Below are 22,152 nucleotides of genomic sequence, written 5' to 3' on the forward strand. Positions count from 1 at the left end.
ACTTGAGCAGCAGGCATAATGTACAAGTAGCCGGATTTTCGTTCTGGTCTCATGACGACGTATTTATTACCAGCAATCTCTGCTACACGTGAATTCGATTATCCTGTACTCGAAGCGCAAAATCGAAATACTCGGACCGTCCGAACTAAATTGTCAGGTCAAGCTGTAAAGGGCCTTTCTCGGGTTCAAGGACTAAAAGCACGAGTCTCGATTGATCGAACGACGCTGTTCCTCGAGGCTCTCGAAAAACGGATTGAGATTCTTCCATCTCTTTTCATTTTAACGGCGAACTCTCGGACAAGGGACTCGTCAGTGTGTTGAAAGCCTGGCTCCGTTTAGGTAAAGGATGAGGATTCAATTCTGAGCCGTTTCACCATAAATTGTAAAAACAAAAAAAGAAAACGAACAACGAATTTAATTGGGAAAATTCTTACTACGCGACAAATTAATTACCTGTTTCTACAGTTAACCAACGAACCAACGAACACCATAATTGTTTGGATTTTTCAGGGGTCTTAAAACCCCTGAATGATAGATGAAAAAAAAATAAAAAACGCTTGGACAGAGACAAAGTGTGCTGGCTTGGTACCTTTCTAAGTGAGGCTTGAGCGCCATGATAAGTAAATAATGAGGCCGGTTTGGATTCAAGCCACCCTCGCTGCAGGATATTCAACCGTAAATCGGTTGTGATATATGACTATTCGTCGTGGTGAAAATCCACTTTGCCATTTGGGCTTGCTACCATACCAATTAAACATTTCGTTGGTTCTTTTTTTTGTATCTCTTTTAATTGTCCGAGATCGCTTTAATAGTTTCAATTGCGCCTGCAGCAAGAAATTACGTAATTAACGTAATTGGACTGCGATAGGAATTTACGACGTCGCCTCAATTCCATATAATTTTCGAACCGTAATAAACCTACAATATGGCGGGCAGTGAGGGGGTATAAATTAATTGGTTTTTCTGTTCGACGTCACGATTGAACGAACTCGACGCATTGTTCAATTCCGATTGTCGCAATCACCCATTCGCCGGTTTATACATTTCGATCGGAATTGTCCTTTGTCTCCCGCTATAAAACAACATCAACCACCTCCGCGTTGTCGGAGAGCTTTGAACCAAATACCCTCGCACGTAACAGATAATTTATAATGACGTCAGACGGCTCAACGTGCCCTCTGTAAAGGGTTAGAAATTGAGTTACCGTCGGTACGACCGAGTATTTCTTTCACCTAGATCCGTACCTTTACGGAAAAAGATTACAGCTGATGCCGAAAAAATCCCAATTACAAAAAGGTCTGTGCAGAGAGTATAAACGGGGAATGTAGACAATTTCGATTTTGTCATTTTTTATTTCCAGTTATTTTTTGGTTTGCATACCAAACTATGCCAGCTAGAATCATTCACACGTATTATTTTGATACATTTATTGTTGATTGAATTAAATTTCCAGGTCAATATTTGGACTGTATTTCACAATAGTTGCACAATAAGTATAATAATTATAATCAGCCAAGGATTCTCCGTGTCGGAAATTTAGCTGTGCATGTACGAGACACGTTGAAAAATTCTTAAGGAGAAAATCGGTCTTCCCAGAAACAAGAAATTTCACAGACAGAACCGGCCACGTCAAATGTCCAGCAGAATGAGCTCCAGTAGTACGTATCCACGTGGGGTCAGCCTCACTGTTCCGCCGGCTTATACGTCGATGCAAATTTCCCCCGCTGCCAAAATTCCTGCTGGATTCCAAGACAATCTCCGAACGCGTTCTAGGATGATGACAGGTAAATTATTGACGACAAGATGCGCCTCGATTATTTCCACATAATTCGCTGGTATAATAATTCAGGGATTTCACTGAGGTTGTTACAAAGCTCGGTGAATTCATTCCGCGTAGGAAAACAAATTTTCTCAAACTAGTAATGTATTATAAAATATATTTCGAATCTATTTCTCTTGTGCGATAAGTTTTCAACGGGCCGATTTATGTGCAGGACATATTTGTAAGTGTAGTGTTTGGGAGGTGTAGTTTTTTTTATGATCAATCGTGCAGACTTTGTTCGTACGGTAAATTTGATGCTTTCCGCGGTACAGTCATTCGAAGACCCTTGCAGATTTCTGTTGGTTGCAAAACTCGTGGCTTTTATCCGATATGACGCACGAATGCAATTTTATTTTTCTATCTATATGGTGTTTAATACGATGGCGTGTTTCGCGTGAAACATTGAATGGTTATACTCTCGGATATTGCGCGCGATATTTTAAGCTAAGATTTTTAACTGGATTACTGGATAAATTCAAATATGCAAGCGGTAGAAAATTTCGGTATATAAAATCGGCGTGAATGACAAAGCCCATTTTTTCTTCTTGCGTTATCAAGGTGGGTGAAAAAATAAAAAAAATAAACTGCTCGCTGTGCAATTTAATATTCTAAAATTTAAATCGCTCGTAAAGAAGAAGAAGGATGATAATAAAGGGAAAGCAGCGAAATGAACGCCGTTATTTTGACTGTGAGATTTCGCTCGAGGCTTCTGATAATGATGTTGTAGCCGCTATAGTCACGCGAAATTCACGATTGCTTCTTATCTCGCGTCCGGATATTTCTTTCTCCGTTTGCGTTCTACGGTTCGCAGATTTTCTATATCCTTCAGATACGATCGCACGAAAGTTTCTTCCGGTATATAAGAAACGGAAACGTCTAAGTTACAGTTGTGTCAACCGGTCTAAATCTCATTTATCGTATTTCGCGATTTAACGAGTATAAACATAATTTATGGGGAATTTCATGCGAACTTGACCAAAGTCTAACCCTGGCCATTTTTGATTTGGTCAAATTTTATTGTACAATTGCCCTAGCTTTCAAACGTATCCTGAATTTTGTCAGATTTTTTATTCAACCGGTCAATTATTTATAAATATTCAAAGTGATATTGAAAACCACCTTTTTTGACGTTCGCAGAAACTTCTCAAAAATTGTATTTTCTGTTCCAAACATTTCAAGACCAGGCCCATGATGGGCCGATATTTTCCATTTTTTTTAGCACTTTTTTTGATACTGAAATATTGTTTAAGCGGTCTGAAAATGTACAAAAAAATCTCTAAACTTTTATTTTTCAAATGTGTCTATGATGAATCCGGTCTAGAAATATTTGGAACAGAAAATACGGTTTTTGAGAATTTAAAAAATGGTCGTTTTCATGCATTGCTGCAAAAAAATGTAACACTTGTCTGAAATTCGAAATCCTCCACGACTGATTTTAAAATCTCTCGAGCCTCCAACGATTCTGTATCCTTGACTTTCAATCTTTTCAATCAAGGGTCCAGGAGTGCTGTTGACGATTCAAAGGCCCAGAGATTGTCTCGTAACGATTCAGCGAGCAGGTCGAAGGTCGGAAGTTCATCGATGACCTTGTCGGCAACCAATGAAGAAACTTTGTCGACCGAACCAGTTTCCGCCAACGAAGCCCCGGAACCTCGGTAAGCTCGCGTTTAAGGTCGGCGATTCTCCCTGGGGAATAGGTATTAGTTCTGTAAATTCCCGTTTCGAGATACTTTCCGCATTTTACTTTTACTCTGTCTCCAAATTCACCCAAGTCACTCACCCCGATAAATACCTGCGTCTTTTTTAATTTGATGAAACCGTTATATAATACTTTGTACATCAAATTTCTTTAATAAAAACCGTGCGTATTTCTATACACAATTATTAAAGACCCGTAGCAACGTGAAATCACGAGTCAAACTTTTTGGGATATTTATTCTCACCTTGACAAAGTTAATCCCTAGAGAAAAATTTGATCTACATAATTTTGCGGAATGTTTCGGTCCGGCTTTTTGTCACAGCTGCGAAGACACGTATGGCGACCGCGTTGATTTGTTGTGATATTATCGCGGGATAAGAACGACTTTGGCTGTTCTTTCGAAGGTGGTATAAAGTGGAAGAAGGGAATATTATAAGCTGTAAAATGAATATTGTGCCACTTTTTTTTCTTTTCTTTTTTTTATGCATCTTTCTACAAGTCGTGACGACAGCAGTTATTCCAACCGTTTATTAACCCCGATTGTGGATGTAGTTAATACTTTTTACCCAACCTGACAGGAAAAAAGTTGTAAACTTTTCATGCGCCCTGCAAATCAACGGGCGCGATATGTTTAAAGTTCCAGAAGTGTAAATCGGTTTATAGCGTGTTTTGAATCAAATCATGTACTCATATAGCTGAACCTTACAAAGGCAATTATGACTCCCGTCAGTATTTCATACACCCAATGTAAAAGGCGTAAAGTTCCTCGTTTTTGTGTGTCTCGCACTGTCACTCTCCCTCCCTCCCTTCCTCTCTCTCTCTCTGTCCGAACAGAAACTTCACGTTCAGGTGATTTATTTTTCTCGCGACCAGAGAGCTCTATTCAAATCACTTCACCTACGCCTCACGCTGCTGCTGATTACGTGTATGTATATCTATATTATGACGTCACTACAGCAGGTTACGGTATCAAATTCAAGAAAGAAGACAATTTTACTGAACAGTAAACGGCGAGCTGCCGTTTTGCCGTGCGTTATTGGCCAGCGTATATTTTTTTCCTTCATATTTATGGTATACGAAGACTCTTTTTTTTATACTTGCCTTACGTCTTTCTTTATTCCCGTTCGTCTCGCGGTTATTTCTCCGTCGAATAAAATTTTATAATTTGGAAAATCGTTAGGAAACGATCCTCCGTTCTTACTTCAATTTCATTCGCTTCTACCTCTTCTCTTTCTCCTTTCCTCTCGCTATTTTTCTTCCATTCTTGACGTATCCTATAAACGCTTTTCTACGTGTATAATATATGTACAATACCTATGTACGTAAGGTATGTCATCGTGGTTGGGAAGTATTGTACGACCAATTCTCACACTTCATAACATAATATTGGCAGTTTTATTTCGCAAGAAAACAAAAAAAACCTCTCCCATGCGTTACTCATGATTTTAGTATTTTTTACAAACCCCCGAAAAACAACAGAGTTGACCTATAATTCGGGCAGAAAACAAATTCATCAGGATTATTGTACATAGATTTAAAATCCGTCGAAAATTCGAGCGTAAAAAAATGAATTTTACTCAAAACAGCGAAAATGTTCGTGAACTTTATACCGGTTGATAGCAAATTTTCACATACATAACGTGCGACCTTTAATTCATGCGTGAAACATTCAATTCTCCTGAAATTTCTCAGGAAAAAAATTACGTTATACTTTTAATCGTGCGCATCAAATTGATAGAATCCTAAAACTGCAATACGCGAACAACTTGAACATGACTGACAATAATAGAATCATTAAATAATTGTAAAGGTCGTACACGAAGCTCTAGACGAATTTCCCAAAAATTCAATAAAACGTCCAGAGTGAAATGATGGAAAAATTTTATTGCAAAACATAAACGAAAAGTTTTGATTTTTTAACTCGACCGAATATTCGTTTAAGTTTTCAATTAGATTACTTCCGAACCAATTGATTAATTTTTCCGGTATTCAGGGTGGTTAGAAAAATGATTTTCTCCGTCTCAAGCTGTTAAAACATAAAAAGGAATAAAAAAAAGAAGAAAAAAAAAATGATCAAGGAACTGTGAATTAAAGAAAGTCGGACGAATGATTTCTCGTTAAGGAAGCATTTCGATATTGGAAAACAGAGAAACGATACGAGCGAATTCTCATCGACCAAAGTCTTCCGCGTGGTTCTGAAATTCCGGAGGAATTGTAGTCTGGATTTCCGATTGGAATATGGAATCGCGTGCTGCTTTTGCCTCAGCGGGCTCGCAATCACTGTTCGATCTTTCGACGCCGCGAATTCCCTTGGCTCACTGACCCAGTGCCATTACGGGTATAGCATTCGGCGGTTGCGTTTCCCCATCGGAAATATTAGCAGCTGCCCATTCGCAGCGATATCGACTCACGCAATCTATTCATACAGGTAACATCTACGCCCCCGCAGTTTGCACGAATCGTCAATTATTCACTGGAGAAACGTGGACGTCGATACTCGTGCGATTCGCGCAACGTTGGCTAAACATTTATTCATGTCGGATAACATGCTTTTGCCTTTTTACGCCCCCTGATCTTCCTCTAGCACCTGTGCCTTTAGTGCACTTGATACCGTGCACTTAGATCACGCGTCGAGTGGACGTGATTCAAAAATGTTACAGAGAAATGGCTCTGTTTTTTTTTTTTTTTTTTTTTTGTCAATTTGTGTGAATGAGATATTCAGGGATTTTTTCAATCTGGCTACATTTGACGTTTTTTTACAACTTTGCGAGGGTTTATTCAACGCTCAAGTTTCTCCTGCGATTTTTGTGAACATATTTCCGTGATCGTTGGATCGCTTAATTACTGCTGTGGAATATTTAAAATCGTAGGTTCAAGTGAACCGCTAACAATTCCTTCTTGGTTTATTCTCTTTTTTCACAGGGTCTGAATATTGCATTGGAAACGAAGCGAATTGTGATTAAAAACAGCAAAAACATGCATGACTGACCAGATCTAGTTCTACAATATTCTGGCGTTCTAAACCTCGATCCAAACACGAATATCGGTCAATTTTTTCGCCCGATATTTTCAAACATGTCTACCGTTCTAGATATGCGAATGCGTGAATTTGAAACAGCTTGAATCAGAAAGGGAGAGATATTATACACACTCATCTTAATCATGACCGTACGTGTCTCGAAATTTAAGGATCTTACAGTTATAAAATCCTGTGAAAAAACAATGAAGTTCAAACTGGTTGTTCATTCGATCAGAAATGCAGATGCAGGCGTGGCGTGAAAAATTCAAGTCACGTTACAATGACTTTATAAAGAAAGAAATAAAAATTTCCGACCCGTTCTTGGATCGAGATCATCGACTGCGCAACGTACGTTCCGCATCGGAGTTTCTAACGGTCGATTTCAAGTTCGTCTCAAAGACTATAATATCGAGCCGTCCGGCGTCGAGAAATTAAATAGTAATTAATTCTCACAGACGGGGTGGAAAAATATTTGCGGAATAGAAAGAACACCGCCCACCATGCAAATGAAATCAGACTGGAGAACGACTACGTGTTACGACGCAACGTTAATCGTTGCATCGCCATGTTATATAAGTATAATAAATTCATAAGTAGATTTCTGGCTTCGGTCGTATGCCACTTTAGGTCTTTATACGCGTAGGTATAAGGTATGCACATTATTCCAGTCAGCCTGGACTCTCGGTCTCGGTCACACAGGCCGAGGCCCAACATTCTCGTGTTTAATTAGATATTCATTTGATAGGCACTACTCGGCGTGTCGGGCGTGGAATAATTTCATTGTTTTAGATTAGATTACATGTTACGAATTCCACGCGTGACTCGCCCACGCTCTATGGAATGGCTGAAAATTCCGTTTTTCCTTCTCTGCGCGCATTATACACGCAGATCATACTCGACGATAAGACGCAAAGGTAAATAAGTATTACAAAAGTGAAAATAGAAATATCTTTACGATTTTTCAGCGACACGGTCTTTCATACATATATATATATACGCTGACGTTAAGGGTAATTTTTCATTTTTTTGATGTTGGCGGTTTTAAGACGCATCGACAACGCTACGAAGGTAGTTTTTTAAAGTCCCCTTCCTTAGCTGGTATTCACGTGTCATCCTGATGGATAAAAATTTGTACCTCCGTTTGAGAAAAATTAGTATTATAAAAAGAAAGTGATTGAAACCAGTGGAATGAAAGGAATGACCATAAAAATGTTCGATTATTGGAATTGTCTGTTCGGGACATTATCGCGATGAATCGCAATCGCAGTTTTGAAAATACATTTATTTTTTCATCGTTCGGATTATTTAGTACCCAACGAATATGGATAAGGAAATTACGGACGATTTGCGCTTAAATATACAGGCGAGGGTGAAAATGGTCGCTTAGCGAAGTTATTGAAGCTACTGAATAAAGCGAGGGAAAATGCCTATCCCTACAATTACTTTCTCGGATTGCAATTAACGTCGTTTTGGATAATTGGCAGCCTACTCGCGCCGAGAAAGCTTTATTAGTCGTGAAAAAGTCAGGGGCGAAGCACATTCGAACTTGAGGTGCGAAGCTCAGAGTTGCCGAAGCCCCTAGTAATTCATATAAATATTATTGCACCCCGAATTCAATATCAAAAGAAAATTGTCACCCAGTATATATATATATATATATATATATATATGGAAGTGAAATTTCTTTTCTGACGTGACGCCGCGTTTCTTTATCCGTATAATAAACACAAAGCGATCAAACAACCGGCGGCACCATTTCACGAGGCGAAAAGTGATGGCTTATCGTCGGATGTGAGTTTCTTTCATCAGGAAGTTGCGTCATGTTCTTGACCTAGCTCACTTCCTTCCTGATGTCATAATTCGGCTCCCTTTATTTCTCGCCAGCTGAAACGTAGCCGATAATTCACCGTATTGTTATTCATACATACGTAATTAAACTTGTCATCACGGTGTCGATGTTCTACCTAATTTTCACTCGCCTTTGACCCGCAGCGGTGAAACGTGTAATAATTTCCACACCACGAAAATTAGACGGTACAAGAAGAAAAGTGAATTTAAAAAAAAAAAAAAAAAAAATGATGTATACAAGTAGAGAATAGAAACGAAATAACAGAAACGGGGGAAAAATGCGAAAAAATAGCAATCTTGTTCAATCGGCGACGCATTCGTGAATAATTTAAGGGGGAAAAAAGAGGCTTGCGAACACGTATACCTCTAACCTATATATATACCTTATTGTATCACGTATCCTACAGCGATCTCGTGACAAAACAAACCCTGGTAATATTTTACCACGTTGACCCCCGTGCATCGTTATGTGATTTTTTTTTTTTTTTTGTTTCTATTTTTTTATTTTTTTTTTCGTCTTTTTTCCTTCACCTCCCTCCAGTCCTACCCTTTCTTATGTTTTTACACTTCCGATCCCTCCCTCAGGCAAAAGATGCCAATTTCGTTGTGACGTATGTGGGATTGCAGGCGATTGCGCTATAATATTTAATTTTATAAAATTAACAATATTTTATGCGTACCACGCACTTTTCCCTTTGCGTGCAGTACGCATTCGACCATCCGAAAGCTTGACGATGAAGTGAATAACAAGGTAGATTTTTCGCAAGGATTTCGCAGCTGCTGAGCGTGGAACAAGGTATAATCGTTTTACTCTTTCAAACGGCGGGATATTGCAGCAAAAATGCGCCTGATAAATTCGGTGAATTAACAGCGAAAATACTAGACGTGTCACAAAATGTTGTAGACTTTTTTGTAAAGCATTTCAACCGCTATAAAGACATGTCATTCGATTAATTTTCAATTTAAGTAAAATTAGTTTGTAATTATTACAACTAATAATATGTAATATACGCAATTCCACTTTGAATGAACCATTTTTTAGCAAAAAATAAATTTGCTTTAGTTAAATATTAATTGAATAAGATGATTTTATAACGATTGAAATGCTTTGCAAAATACCCACAATATTTTGTGACAAGTCTAGTATTTTCCCAGTGAATCTCGAAAAAAAAAACGAATTTTTACATAATTTCAACTGCAACCTTGAGTAACTTTTAAAAGTGTTGATATATTAATAAATTATAAGACATCTCTTTTGTAGAGAATTGGATTCCTTGCAGAAATATGTATCGGACATTTATGTACATTGCCTTGTTACTGAGCCTAAAAATTCAGAAATAACCGAAATTACTTTCGCGCGTTAAAAAAATGGAAAATGGAAAATGGAAAATTGCGTTCAGTAAGCACTAAATATTAACATCAAGGGCTCATATTATAACAGGCATCTTATTTTATATTCCTAAAACTATTAAATATGTGGAAACAAAAATTCATATATATATATATATATATATATATATATATATAATATCCGCGAGATGGATGTGATATTTCCTCGTGTAATTGCGAAGTGGTGAGAAAATTGGGGTTATTTTCTGGGCGGTAAATTTTTCACGCTTCGCGAAGTTCATTTCGTTTATTTACCCAGTTTTTCTTTTTCCCTCGCCCTCACATCCCCCCCTCACCTCACTTTCCCATCGTCCAACGGCCAGATGTCCGTCATAACTCGCAGTCCGTTGCACTAAAAAGCGAAAATGACCCTCGGAGGATGGTTTTTTTTTCTCTCTCTTTCTCTCCTTCGCAGCCACCTCCCCACTCAGTCAAACAAATTGAAGGTTCAAAAATTCACGAAACGTATACGCTTGCCACATCGTCGTGAATGCGCCCCGTGGACTCGCCCCGATCCCCTTTTTCAAATATAACACGAGGATCGCGTAAAAAGGGAAACGAAATCTGTAAAATTTACGTACGATTTAAACATTCGTGCCAGAGTGCATAACGTACCGGGATCAAGTTTCAGCCGGAAAATATGACCTTTTAAAATCCGCCAAGCTAGAATTCAACGGCCAGAACAAAGCTTGTCTCGAGAATTCTCATTCCTGCGGTATAAAATCTCACCTCGTTTTCCATAATTTTTCAACTTATCTTCAGACGGCGCTCGTTGACTTGCTACAAAGTTTTGCTGCAACGAAATCTCATGAAATAAAGCTTTGACTCAAGTTTCGAGTAGAATTCACACCCGGTCCACCTTGAACATCTTCCGCCACTTCTGTTATTCAGCGATTCAAAGGCGATTGTTAATTTCTTATCAAGTTTCGATGCGAGTCCGTTGCGTCAGCTGTTCGGATTATTACACGTATAAAGTTGCGTCAGGTACTTCTGGCTGCAGCTTATACGTGGCGATAAGTTTAAGGAGAGACACAGTTATTCGCGGAATAAACTTCCTCGCCGAAGTTGCAATTCGGACCGCCTTGTCGTTGACTACATTTTCCTCTCCTGCACGTCGCGTTGCGGCTCTGTTTTGCATAAGACGATTTCTCTATGCAAAACGATTCGCATTTGGGAGATAGCCCAATGCGCTTTTCTACATTAAATTTTTGCGCAATAATCCCGGGGCGGAAATCGATAAATCTCAAACGGTAATCCACGCCCAAGACTGTTCGGCGATTTGTTACCGAATTTGGAAAGTTTGGATACAATCAGGCAAGCCGCGACTTCGAAGTCTGTTCCTAATCAATAAGTAGCGGGTATTGTTTGGTCTTGAATCAGACCGTATAAAGTATGGCCAATCTGAAATGTATTTTACCGATAGTAACTCTTTACGGTTGAATCGGCTGGGCGTGTAAATCGAAAGTTGAAAAACCGTTTCAAACATCTTTAGCAATCGATTTCTTCCATTGATAGTGAACTCGAATGATAAAACATCGTTAGTATATGTGATAGAAATAAACCTGAGCAAACTCTCATGACAAAAGCCAAATTATCAACATTTTCAGAAAAGGTTTCATAGTTCAAACGTTCAAGATTGTTGAATTTTGGTCCCTTTGATCCAGTATTCCGTTTGGGTAGATCCATTTCTGCATCACATAGCAGCGACGTTGTTTCTTCTGTATTAACTATCATCTCTAATTCTTGGAAATTTTTCGTACGGTTTTTCCTCGCGTTTCCCAACTTTTTGATTGGGACATTCGGTCGGATTTCACATCGCGGAACGCGATTCCATACCCTCGAATGATTTTCTGCACGTGAAATACACAGGTTTGTAAAAACAGTGAAGCAAACGTTGAGATGACGTCACGATTCCGGTTTAGCAACGTCTTCTTATTTCACTCGATCCTCTTCAAGGACGGATCGTGTTCCAAACCATTTATCTACGGCTGTAGTGACGCACCAATGACGTCACGCGTTTGCCCGACGATGTGACAGAGACGAAACGAAATAGAAAGAGAGAGAGAGAGAGGAGAACAGCTGCACGTTGGGGAAAAGTTGGAGAATTGGGTCATTGTGTTTCTCGGTGATACCGTGGGTAGAGTCCAAGGGGTGGGTGACCTCGGAAGGGAATGGATCGACCTTGGAAACGCGAACATTGTCAAAAAGCAGCGAAGTGTTATCCGCGAAGTAAAAACCAGAACCTGAGGGACGTTGGTTACAGAATTCAGCCACGGAAAGTCGCTACCGGTATTTATTTATGATATATCCTTTTTGGTCGCATGTTCATTACGCCTGATCAGTAAACTGTACATTCAATTGTTGGAGGTTTCCATCCTGTAGCTGTTGAAGGTCGGATTTCAGTGTGAAATTGAGTAATTGGATATTTGAATACTCATCAGTCAACCAGTGTGAAATTCGGTACAGGAATGGTCAGAAATCTCGGGTCTAACCCTACATCACGATTCATCAAGATATCTCGAGGTTGATACAAAAGAGGCTACTCGACATCGGCTGCTGGTTACTAAAGCATGAGTAACTCCCCACAGGCCGGCCCTATAACCGCCTTTTTCCGATCGTTCGAAGGCACCAAGGGTACACATCCGAGTCTCAACGAACTGCCCTGAGAACGGGTTTGTTTTTCTCCCAGCGGTCGAGTTTACAGCTGGATCGAGAGAGCCGAGGATCTCGCCCTAAGTACCGTCCGCCCACTTGGCTTCTGCTGGTAGTCCTGTAGCCAGAAGGTCATCCCCATGGCCAGATTATACCCACGCACACACACATATACCAACCTGCGTGTCAGCCCCCATTGAAGAGGGTGCCGGGGCGGCGGCGGCGGTGGTGGGAGAACTCGATGACGTCATACTCGGAGGAGAGGAGATCGATAGAGCCCAGCATCCCCCTCTCGCCTCCTCTCACCCCCCTTTTCTGCTCCGTCCCTCTCTCGTCTATTCCCTACCCCCCGACCCCTCCATTCATTTTCTCCTCTCAGAACACACTTTGCTCTCATCTCGCATGTGCGCCTGGGACGTGTACCATGGACGCGTGTGTGTATACGACCACCTTTCATTCTTCTTGTCCCTTTCCACTTATACGTCGCTACCGCGATTCTTCTCTCTTCGCTCCCTTATCATATAACCCACGAGTTTTCGTATCTTTTGCCCGGCATATCTGACTCGCGGCAAAACGCGCCGTTTCACCGCCTGATCATCTATGTTCGTGGAATATAACTCGTTACATCCTGGTTTTCTTGGTCGGACGACGCGACGGGGCGCATGCTCGATTTGAAAAGGGCGATGTGCCTGATGCGAGAGGGAATATTTTAGGGGTTGATCAGAAATCGCGAATGATACATATATGAGAAAAATTCATCTGAATACGTAATTTGGTTATTTTGTAAACGGAATCTATTCCATCTTTTACGATGGTTAATACGAATTCGAATCTACAGACAACCGAAATGACAACTGATACAAGATCGATTTGATCATTCAAACCAAACTTAAGTAACGGACGAATTCTCTGAGATATGCGAGAAATAAGTTTTGTATCAAAGAATCGATCAGACGCTGGTCACTGCAGGGCCGACGACCCAAATTGCACCGTAAAATTCTAAATTTACAAAAAAACAATAAAAACAAGTGCAGTTACTCATCCGGAAATATTCGCTGACTCATCCTGCATCTATACTTATTTCTACCAAAGCATTATTTTATCCAGACGTGGATGAAATGAACTTCGCTCCTCGCCAAGATACAGCGACGCCGATAATGGTTAAGCCGGGAGGAAAAGAGGGAAGAAGACTTCTCGGAGTCTCGAGGCGTTAAGACTCTTTCGGAGAATGATTACTACTTTGTCTTCGGTAGCTCGTCTACCTAGATTTACGCAAGATCACTGGTTACGTTCACAGGCAGGAGGAAAATAATTCTCATTGGCAGTCGTGGAAAAATTCTGGGTCGAGTACGAACTGGACTTATTATTTCTTAAGGGACCATTCGAGTATTAGCTGACGCTAAAACACGGGTAAGCATTCCAGGTATGCGTACATCAATTATGAAATATTATATTTTGTTCAAAAACTAAAATTTCAATTTTCCTATTAAAATATACATTTGAAAAAATTATTACACTTGTACGAGAACGTATTTTCTTGCTTGGGAATGATTAGAAAAGTGTGTTTAAAAGGAGGTGTTAATAACGCATGAATCGCTCAATAATAATATCTTAGAAAATATCATATTTATTGCAGATATTTAAGAAAAAAGACAATATATAATGTATTTAATACTCGATGAATAATGAATTCGCGTTTTAGTGAACGCGTTAATGTGTAGCAATAATTAAGAATGATTAATATTTAATGAAGTAGGAATAAATTTGCCAATAAACTTGATAAAGCATTAGCTAACGTTAAAAAACAGTAGTGGGCAAAACAAGCAATCGTTACCAATCGTCATCACTAGAGGTGGGAGGCAAAAATTTACAAAAAAAGCGTTATCTAGTACTTTAATGACCCTCCCATTTTTTTGAACTCTCATTAAGCCAGCGGATCCAGCCGACTGACCGTTGCGAAAAGCGAAAGGCAACGGCAGCTTAATCCTGCGGTCACCGCGACGCTCTCTGTCGTTATTAAATAACAAGCGAGAATATCTCGCTGTTCATATACACTCGTATATGTTCAATATCTCGCAGCCTCGCAGTATCCAACTAAACTTCTTCTCCGACGAGAGAAAGAGAGTAAGACATACGTACAGAGAGATGCTGGAGAGTCTGTTACTCTCGTCGCGATATTATAGCCCGTAGATTTTTCTTACTTGTTGAACCATTCGTTGATATTGAATTTCTCCGGTCAGTTTCTATAAATCACTGCCCTCTCGGCCCTCCTCCGCTCATACGGCACTGCAATCTTATTTATCTCGTTCCTGGTAATCGAGTCATTCTTTCGACTCAGCGGGCAAAAACTACGAAAGCTGCGAACGCCCGTTATCAGTGGAAAATCAACGGAGAGATAAATAAGCACCAAGTAGATGCTTGTGTGGAGAGAAGCGAGCTGCGTAAGGAGTCAAGTTCAAAGCTCAAGAACCGCACCGTAACCTGAATACCTAATTGACTTTGAATTTTAAACCGTCGTCAACTACGTCCTGCGGTCCATTGGCTCGAATTTCATGCTTGTCAAGAGCTTTTCACCATAAACTAAATACCAAGAACGGACATTTTTCATCCTTTGAGTCGACCGCGGATTTTCCCTGCGTCAGGGTTTTCCTTCCCCCTCGTGTGTACGATATATGTGGCGGGTCGTATCGCCGTTTTGACTCGTCAGAAAGCTCGTTGGGAGTTGGTACGGAGACTACGTACGTTGTATTTTTCCGCACCTTTTCAGCCCCCCTCGAAATTATTCGCCACGCTGTCAACGCTGTAGAAACAAACCATTTTCTCCGTGGAAATAAATCGGTTTTGCCAATTTATGAATTGCAGTTGATATTTCCTAACGATTTCAAAGAACGCGAAATCGGACCGCGAAAGCATCAAACGAATCCATCCACTTCGGAGCTTACGCGTTTTTCTTCTTGCGCGCAGATCGAAACGATGCGCGTTAAGAATCGATGTGCATAAAAAGTAGGACCAAGCGTACGTCTTCGTTGCGGTGCGAAACGTATCCTATCTATAGATGCGTGTTATACACGGCTATAAAAGGGCTCCTCGTCTAAAGAGGATGAAAATGTTTGCACTCGGCGCTTTCCTCGAAGAGGCGTCGAGAGCCAGAGAGGCTTTTCCTCGAAATAAGACGAAACGGTATGACGGGTTACCCTAAATTACCTGGGCGTGGCATCGACCTTGTTGGGCGAGCAGAACCGTGTTATTATGAACACCGAGTTCTTATCAGAGTTATCGAGAATCAGTCACGAGAATGGTATAAAGCCACGATTAGGGTAAGTCGCCGTAGGTAAATGGAGACGTAACGAAAAATAAATATTCACGGAGTAAACTGCGGTCTGCCACGAATTTCGCAAAAAGATCAAAGTCTCACACTCTTTGATTTTCTAACCAGATCACAGACGGAAAAAATGAAAGTACACGTAACTACCAGTGCCTGTAACCAGTAACCGCGACTAACCTTTGACCCGCGGCCGTAGATTGAAATTCACTTCATCCAAGCGCGGTTCCACGGAGGATTAGAATATTCAAATTTCACATTTTCCGACCAAGAATTTCCCTCCGGAATTTTCGGCGCCATTCTTGGTAGCTTCGCGGGTTCCCCGAAAGCCACTGTAATACTTGTATCCCGTTCATCGGTAATCAAACGGGGATGAAGCGAGCCAAGAATTTTTCCAGCATCGATGTTCAGCGTATAAAGGATGCCTCGAGGCATGGCGATTATCCTGCAAATAACATATATTATGCCTTTGTGCATATGGCGCGTTTATCACTTATTGGCCGGTTCACAGAAGTGGGCAGAAAAACCTCCGATGCTTTTGGGGGTCTCGGCCATAGTTTGAGAATTCCAATAAACCGCCCGCAACGAGGATGCGTGGGTCTCGTTTTCCCCATAGCCGGAATTCCAGCGTCCGGAGATTTTACAAGCGTTCGTTTTTTTTTCGGTCACATAAGCGGGTTATGTTCGAAGCCTGGTGAAATATGTTGGCATCGGTTTAATCAGAGGAGGAGGGGTAAAAATTTTTGGTATCCCAAAGAGGAATGCTTTGTGAAATTTGTAGAATTCCCAACTACCTCGCCGAGATTCGTTATTACACCGGGTGTTTTCTGTAAAAGTAGGCAGCCAAAGCCTACGATATAGATTTTACGTCTGTGCTGGAATTTTTGAAAATGCTTGTCTTTACGGTGGACTCAGACCGTGCCAATCGGATAACATCTTTTCCGAATCGGTAAAACAACCCTCAAATGTCGCATCGGTTGTTTATCTCTTGTCTTCGAGGCGGGAACTTTCACAGAAAACGCTCGGTATATGCGAATTATACATATTATACTCGGGTACAAAGTCCAATTCATTTTCAATCTATAAGTGAATCCCCGACGGATTACTTGCTGCGGGCAAATACTTTGTCCGAGAAAGTTTAATCTCCTCTTTCCGAAGAAGCTATTCGTACAACCTATCCGACTACTATTCCTTCGACATGATTTGCTCGCGTGTTTTGAAGGCACGTGATCCGAAATGGTAAAATCTTCACGTTGGATCGATTACTTTCACCGACATTCCGTTCATCCATCAACATTTCACACCGCGCTTAAGACGTTCAAAAGAAACGTCAGGTTTTTTACAACTGGCATTTACTCGCATCCTGGTTACGAACGAGAAGTGCGAACTTGGTAAACGCGCAATTGCAGGTATGCGGAAAAAGAGTCGCACAAAATGGCGAACTGTTTGGCAAAATGGCACTTTCTACGCTGGACGCAAACATGCACGCAGCAATTACGCCCCTATTGTTCCTCCAACAAGCGGCCTAGTTTCTATACCCGTTCCTCGTTTCAGCCAGAACAGAGGCGAAGAAACGTTTAGTCAAGACGCGGGGCAAAAGGAGATTCTCACAAAGGATCGCGACGGAGGCCAAAGATCCGATGTAACAGCTTAGAGAAGAGAAAGAGTTGAACGGTTTTAAGGAGCGTGCATCGCAAGGCAGGGACGCTCAATTTATAAAACAATGGGGTGGCCCTGGTGATGACGGCGAAGGGCAAAACGTTGACGTAAACTGGTTACGGGTCGGGATAAGCGTTTTGGCACGTTACGCTCGAGGTGCCCATTAACTCAGTGTGCACGTAGACATCCGGCCTCCCAGACAACCCTCGTTTTGCCAGGTTACCTACGGACCAAAATTTTCCCACGGAAAGATAATTTCCTCGAGCTGCTTCCGAGCGTGCGTTATATTTCCAACCAGCAATTTCACACTACGCTTTGATTTGTCCCTCGTTTGGAGATAAAGGGCACCTCAGGGTACCTTAAACCAGACCTGAAGTGATACCTCGCGACCTGGTTCCGGAGACTGGGTCAAACCGTGAAATTTGATTCTCTCGTTGGGATTTTCACCTTTCGCAAACGCTGTGAAGACACTGCCGTGGTCCTGATTGGGCCATTTGCCACTCGGCCCTTGGTTGGGAAATTGAGGAAACCTCGACCTCATCGGCAGGTGCGGGAAAAGGTCGTAGACGTCGAATTGTATTATAAGGACCGTACCGCGCAGTAACTGGCATCTCGAAACGAAGGAGCAAGACGATCGTGCCGTGAAATATATTGGAATGAGCCGGCTAGGTCTTCGAAACGTCTCCGTAGATTTGGAAGCGACCGAAATGTACCGTGGTTTAGAATGTGATTTGTAACCTTTCCCGAATTGGGATGAATGCGTTTTTTTTCTACCTTCCCGAACGGAGCTGAAAACATCTTCGCAGCTTTTCGCGGTTAATTTCTAAACATCGAACCTTGGAGGAATTTTCAAAATTGTCAAGTTCAGCGGATGAAAACTCTGCGTAATTCACGCTACAAGAATCGATGAAAAGTTGACGTTAGGTTCGCATTCAGGAAATTTCAAGTTCTCTTGGCAACGAGACAAATTCGGAATTTCAAAGCTGCAGGAGAGAACTTCAAACGCGAGTTGATTCTGGCGGCAAAGAAATCCTCAAACCTCCCATAGAACAAACGCGTGGTAGTCAGAGCTCTAAAATGACACGCTCGAATGATTCAGACGTTGGTTTCCCGATTAGATTGAGCCTCGCTCCGAGTCGCTCTAGTGGCTCTTTTGCGCGAATTTCTCCCCCGCGTGCAGAAACACATATAGCTGTACATTACGAGGAGCTTTATCGCAGAGACGAGGCCCACTCTGTGCGCGAAGAGGACTCGTCGTCATTCCGAGATGATCGTGTTCGCATAGAGTACCAGGTACTAGACGTCTTCCTACCGCGCCCTCTGGGATTACACGATTCGGTTTCAAAACTGAGACACTCGCGTTCGGAATGAATGGGCGGCTTAGCTGAAATTTTAGGATAATATTAAATTCAAATTTCAAAATCGCAGAGCTCAAGGGTCGTCTTTCCACATCCGAACGGGCCCGTGACTCGGGGGAACGTCTCTTTGAAGGATGGTTCTGCCAAACTTTCGCGACCGCTGAGTTTTTCGATCCATTAAATGCGTTGCACCGTAACACGCGTGATAGGTAAGTGATGAGACCGTTTCGGTGTACGAAGAAATTTTCTCGCATAATTTAGGTATAACGTCTGCGATTCCTGTTATCTCACTTTACTTTTGCCCCGGAATCGTTCCTCTCTTACTTACACACCGCGGTCAGATTTCATCATGAATTAGCGTAAACGTTTCGCTTAATTGAAAACGATCGTGCTCTCTTTGTTCCATTCAATTGTTCAAAACCCTCTTTGACGAAGGACTTCTTATCGCTGCATTATCTACACTGCGACGATCAAAACTTTCGTCGGATAAAATTCATTTTATAAGTCGGATGCCGGGGCCTGGAGGAGGGGGTAACAAGTTAGATTACTTCGCGTGTAGCTACAGAAGCAGCAGCACCCCCACCACCCCTGGCAAAGTAGTTGGAAGTTTGATCATCCCCTTGAACCGCCTTTGTTCACGCGTACCCGCAATATCTCCATCCGGAAAATAATGGGGCTGCAGATATTATTTCTTCTTATCTGTCTCTCTCTCTCTCTCTCTCTATCTCTCTTTCTCTCTCACTCTCGTATATTCGGCACTGTACGTGTTGCGCATACACATGAAAATTTTATAGGCTTCTGCTTATCTGCAGAGTTGGGCGACTCGCAGTTGCCAGCGGCAACTCGGCGAATCCATCCACTTCGGATATCCGGGACGATATCGAATCAAATTAACTCGAAATTCGAGGACGAGTCAGATACGCGCATAGTCGAGCTGTCCGCGATTAATTGCCGTCCCGTAATTACGAGTTTCAAATTAATGCGAGTTCGTAGAAATCAGCTACATTGTACATACGTACAGCAAATTTGCAACGTTGAAAACAATTATTTGTCGACTGTTCTCGCACGAAGTGAATAAAGTATTTTGTAATTAGGTGACAAATTTGTTTTTTTTTTTTTTTTTTTCTTTTTGCTCTTCTTCTCTCGTTTTTTTTTCAATAAGAGAAAACTGCGTCACCGGAAACCTCGAGAGCTTTTTAGCAGTGATCGTCGACATTCCGGGGATTAAATTCCACCGAGTGTTTGAACTGGGATAGGCAGGTTACACGAGCTAGGTGTATGTGTGCACGGGAGATAAGTCATATTAAATTCTGCTAATCGTACGTGAATTTTGTAGCAGGTGTTTGCATTCCGGCTCGCAATCTCGCTTGTTTGCGCACCGATCGCGTTGTAATATCGCCGTGCAATGTGCGCAGTTTCCAGTTAATTCCGACTCCCTGAGAAACTTGCAGCTATAGAATAATTATTTGCACACGAATTTACCAACAATGTATCGCACGGATATCGAACACGATGCGCGCTGCACTTATTACGTATAATTAGACACAACGCGCTTCTATTCAGGCGCTTATGACGTCCCGTTACGCTATTTTCCACGGCGTGGGCTGGTCGAAAATAAACCGAATGGCGTTGCACCGAGTCGCATAATGGGGCGAATCTAAATAGCACGCTTTACTCTCGTCAGACAATTCCAAGGGCAATTTTATACGCCACGAATTATAAATTTGGTCTTGATTACCGTATCCGTATAATGCTAGTGTCGAAATTATACCTGTATACCTAACCGGATCGACTTTGGTTTATATATATATTTTTTTCTTTTTTTGTTTACCATTCAAGATACACTGTTTATTAAGAATGAATCGACCTAATTATCTGAATAAAAAGTTAGGAGAAGAGTAAGACCGGTTTGAATATTTCCAGTAATCTTATTTGAGCCAACAATAGTGGACAGGAATGAAATAACATTTCTCACGTGTAACGGAAACAAATCCAAGCAGTTTCAAATGCCTTGAAGCTAAGATAAAATACAATTTGAGAAAAGGTTTTACGGCGAGAACGTTCGGAATGATTAAACCCTCGTGTTTGTTTATTCGATTCTAATGTTTCTGGACTCATTTTGCTCGTTAGCTAGATTTTTACAAACTGTTTGAAAAACATCCAACAAATATCGTTTGTAAAAAATTTATTTTATGCGATCACCGGAGATCTCTACGGTGATAAAAATAAACCCAAAAAACATTAGAATCGGACGAAAAACCAGCAGGGTTTAATCATATTGACCGGTCTTATTACAAATCCTCTTCTCAAATTGTCGAGTGTGGGTACGTATACCTACAGATTAGTTTGTTTGGACTCGCGGGGCGTGATTTATTATAGGGAATGAGGAGCGTTATAAACGGGTATCATCATTCGTCGTGCGCCGAGTAATTGGTATTGTTCTTCATATTTTTCACCTCCTACTCCGTCCCTCACGACCCACGAATTCACAGCACGCCGCGTTACTCCCTCCCTGCATCTGGTTCTCGGAAATTTTCATTAATTATCCACCGTTTATCTGGTATTATTTATTGTTCTTACTCAAGAGCCGGCCTCTCGGCATCTGTGCCGTTTTCTTCTTTATCTTTGAATCGAAACCGCGGAAATAAACCCGAATCGATCGTATATCTTGACATTGATCTAAATGTCCGGATATTTACTTTCTTTTCTTTATTTAGCAACGAGGAAACAATTGCCAAGTTATTAATTCCAGTTTCGTTTCTGCGATATCGTTATATCATCGTCGTTAATTCAAAGGAGCATGTGGACGACTTTTGAAAAATAAAGACGACAAAGTTTCATTCGCGCACACAGTTAAATCCAGCTAAGTCATCGAGTCGGTCGCTTTTGCGGTTAAGTTTGATTAACTTTTGGAGGATTATTTTTGACGGATTTTCTCAGTGGTCACGGTCTCCACGGTGTCTCCTATTTGTTCAAAGTTTTGCGAAAGTTTTCTCGGCTTATCGAAAAACTCTGATTAAACAATTAATCACATCGAGGAAAGTTTTCAATGAGAAGGTCTGCAGTTTTGATCGATAGAGGCGGAATCCTCTCGAATTTGTACCTGAAATTGTTACGACCTCGATTGCAAAGCTAACCCGAAATCTTGTTATTAATAAATTAAAAGGGGAAACAGATCGGGAGAGACGCTAATATCCATCACTTTTTTTACTTAAACATTCCCTCCTCTCCAGCCCTGCTTCGAGTTCGAATTTTTCCACAGGTAAACGAATTTGCAAAGAACAACGGTAATTTTGATCGATAATTATTCCCGGAGAAAATTATCACGCGGTGAGGTCAAATTGTATAGCAACAGTGGCAGACGAACCGGAGCCCTGGATATAA

The 22,152-nt window shown here is 41.2% G+C and overlaps 2 protein-coding genes across 5 annotated transcripts in view; one reads left to right on the forward strand and one right to left on the reverse strand.

Annotated features, from left to right (window-relative positions):
• The window catches only part of LOC124185698 (dynein regulatory complex subunit 5-like), a 57,412-nt gene that overhangs the window by 11,438 nt on the left and 23,822 nt on the right, over positions 1-22,152 (forward strand). For all 4 annotated transcript variants that reach the window (XM_046576715.1, XM_046576716.1, XM_046576713.1 and 1 more), the window contains 2 exons: positions 1,597-1,784; positions 3,318-3,477. In XM_046576715.1, the coding sequence (XP_046432671.1) occupies positions 1,597-1,784; positions 3,318-3,477 (348 nt within the window). The remainder of the gene's footprint in view (positions 1-1,596; positions 1,785-3,317; positions 3,478-22,152) is intronic.
• LOC124185707 (Kv channel-interacting protein 4) overlaps positions 1-22,152 on the reverse strand; it is a 48,396-nt gene that overhangs the window by 7,309 nt on the left and 18,935 nt on the right. The window lies entirely within an intron of this gene.

Source organism: Neodiprion fabricii, chromosome 6 (assembly GCF_021155785.1).
Source record: "Neodiprion fabricii isolate iyNeoFabr1 chromosome 6, iyNeoFabr1.1, whole genome shotgun sequence".
Lineage (NCBI taxonomy): Eukaryota > Metazoa > Arthropoda > Insecta > Hymenoptera > Diprionidae > Neodiprion > Neodiprion fabricii.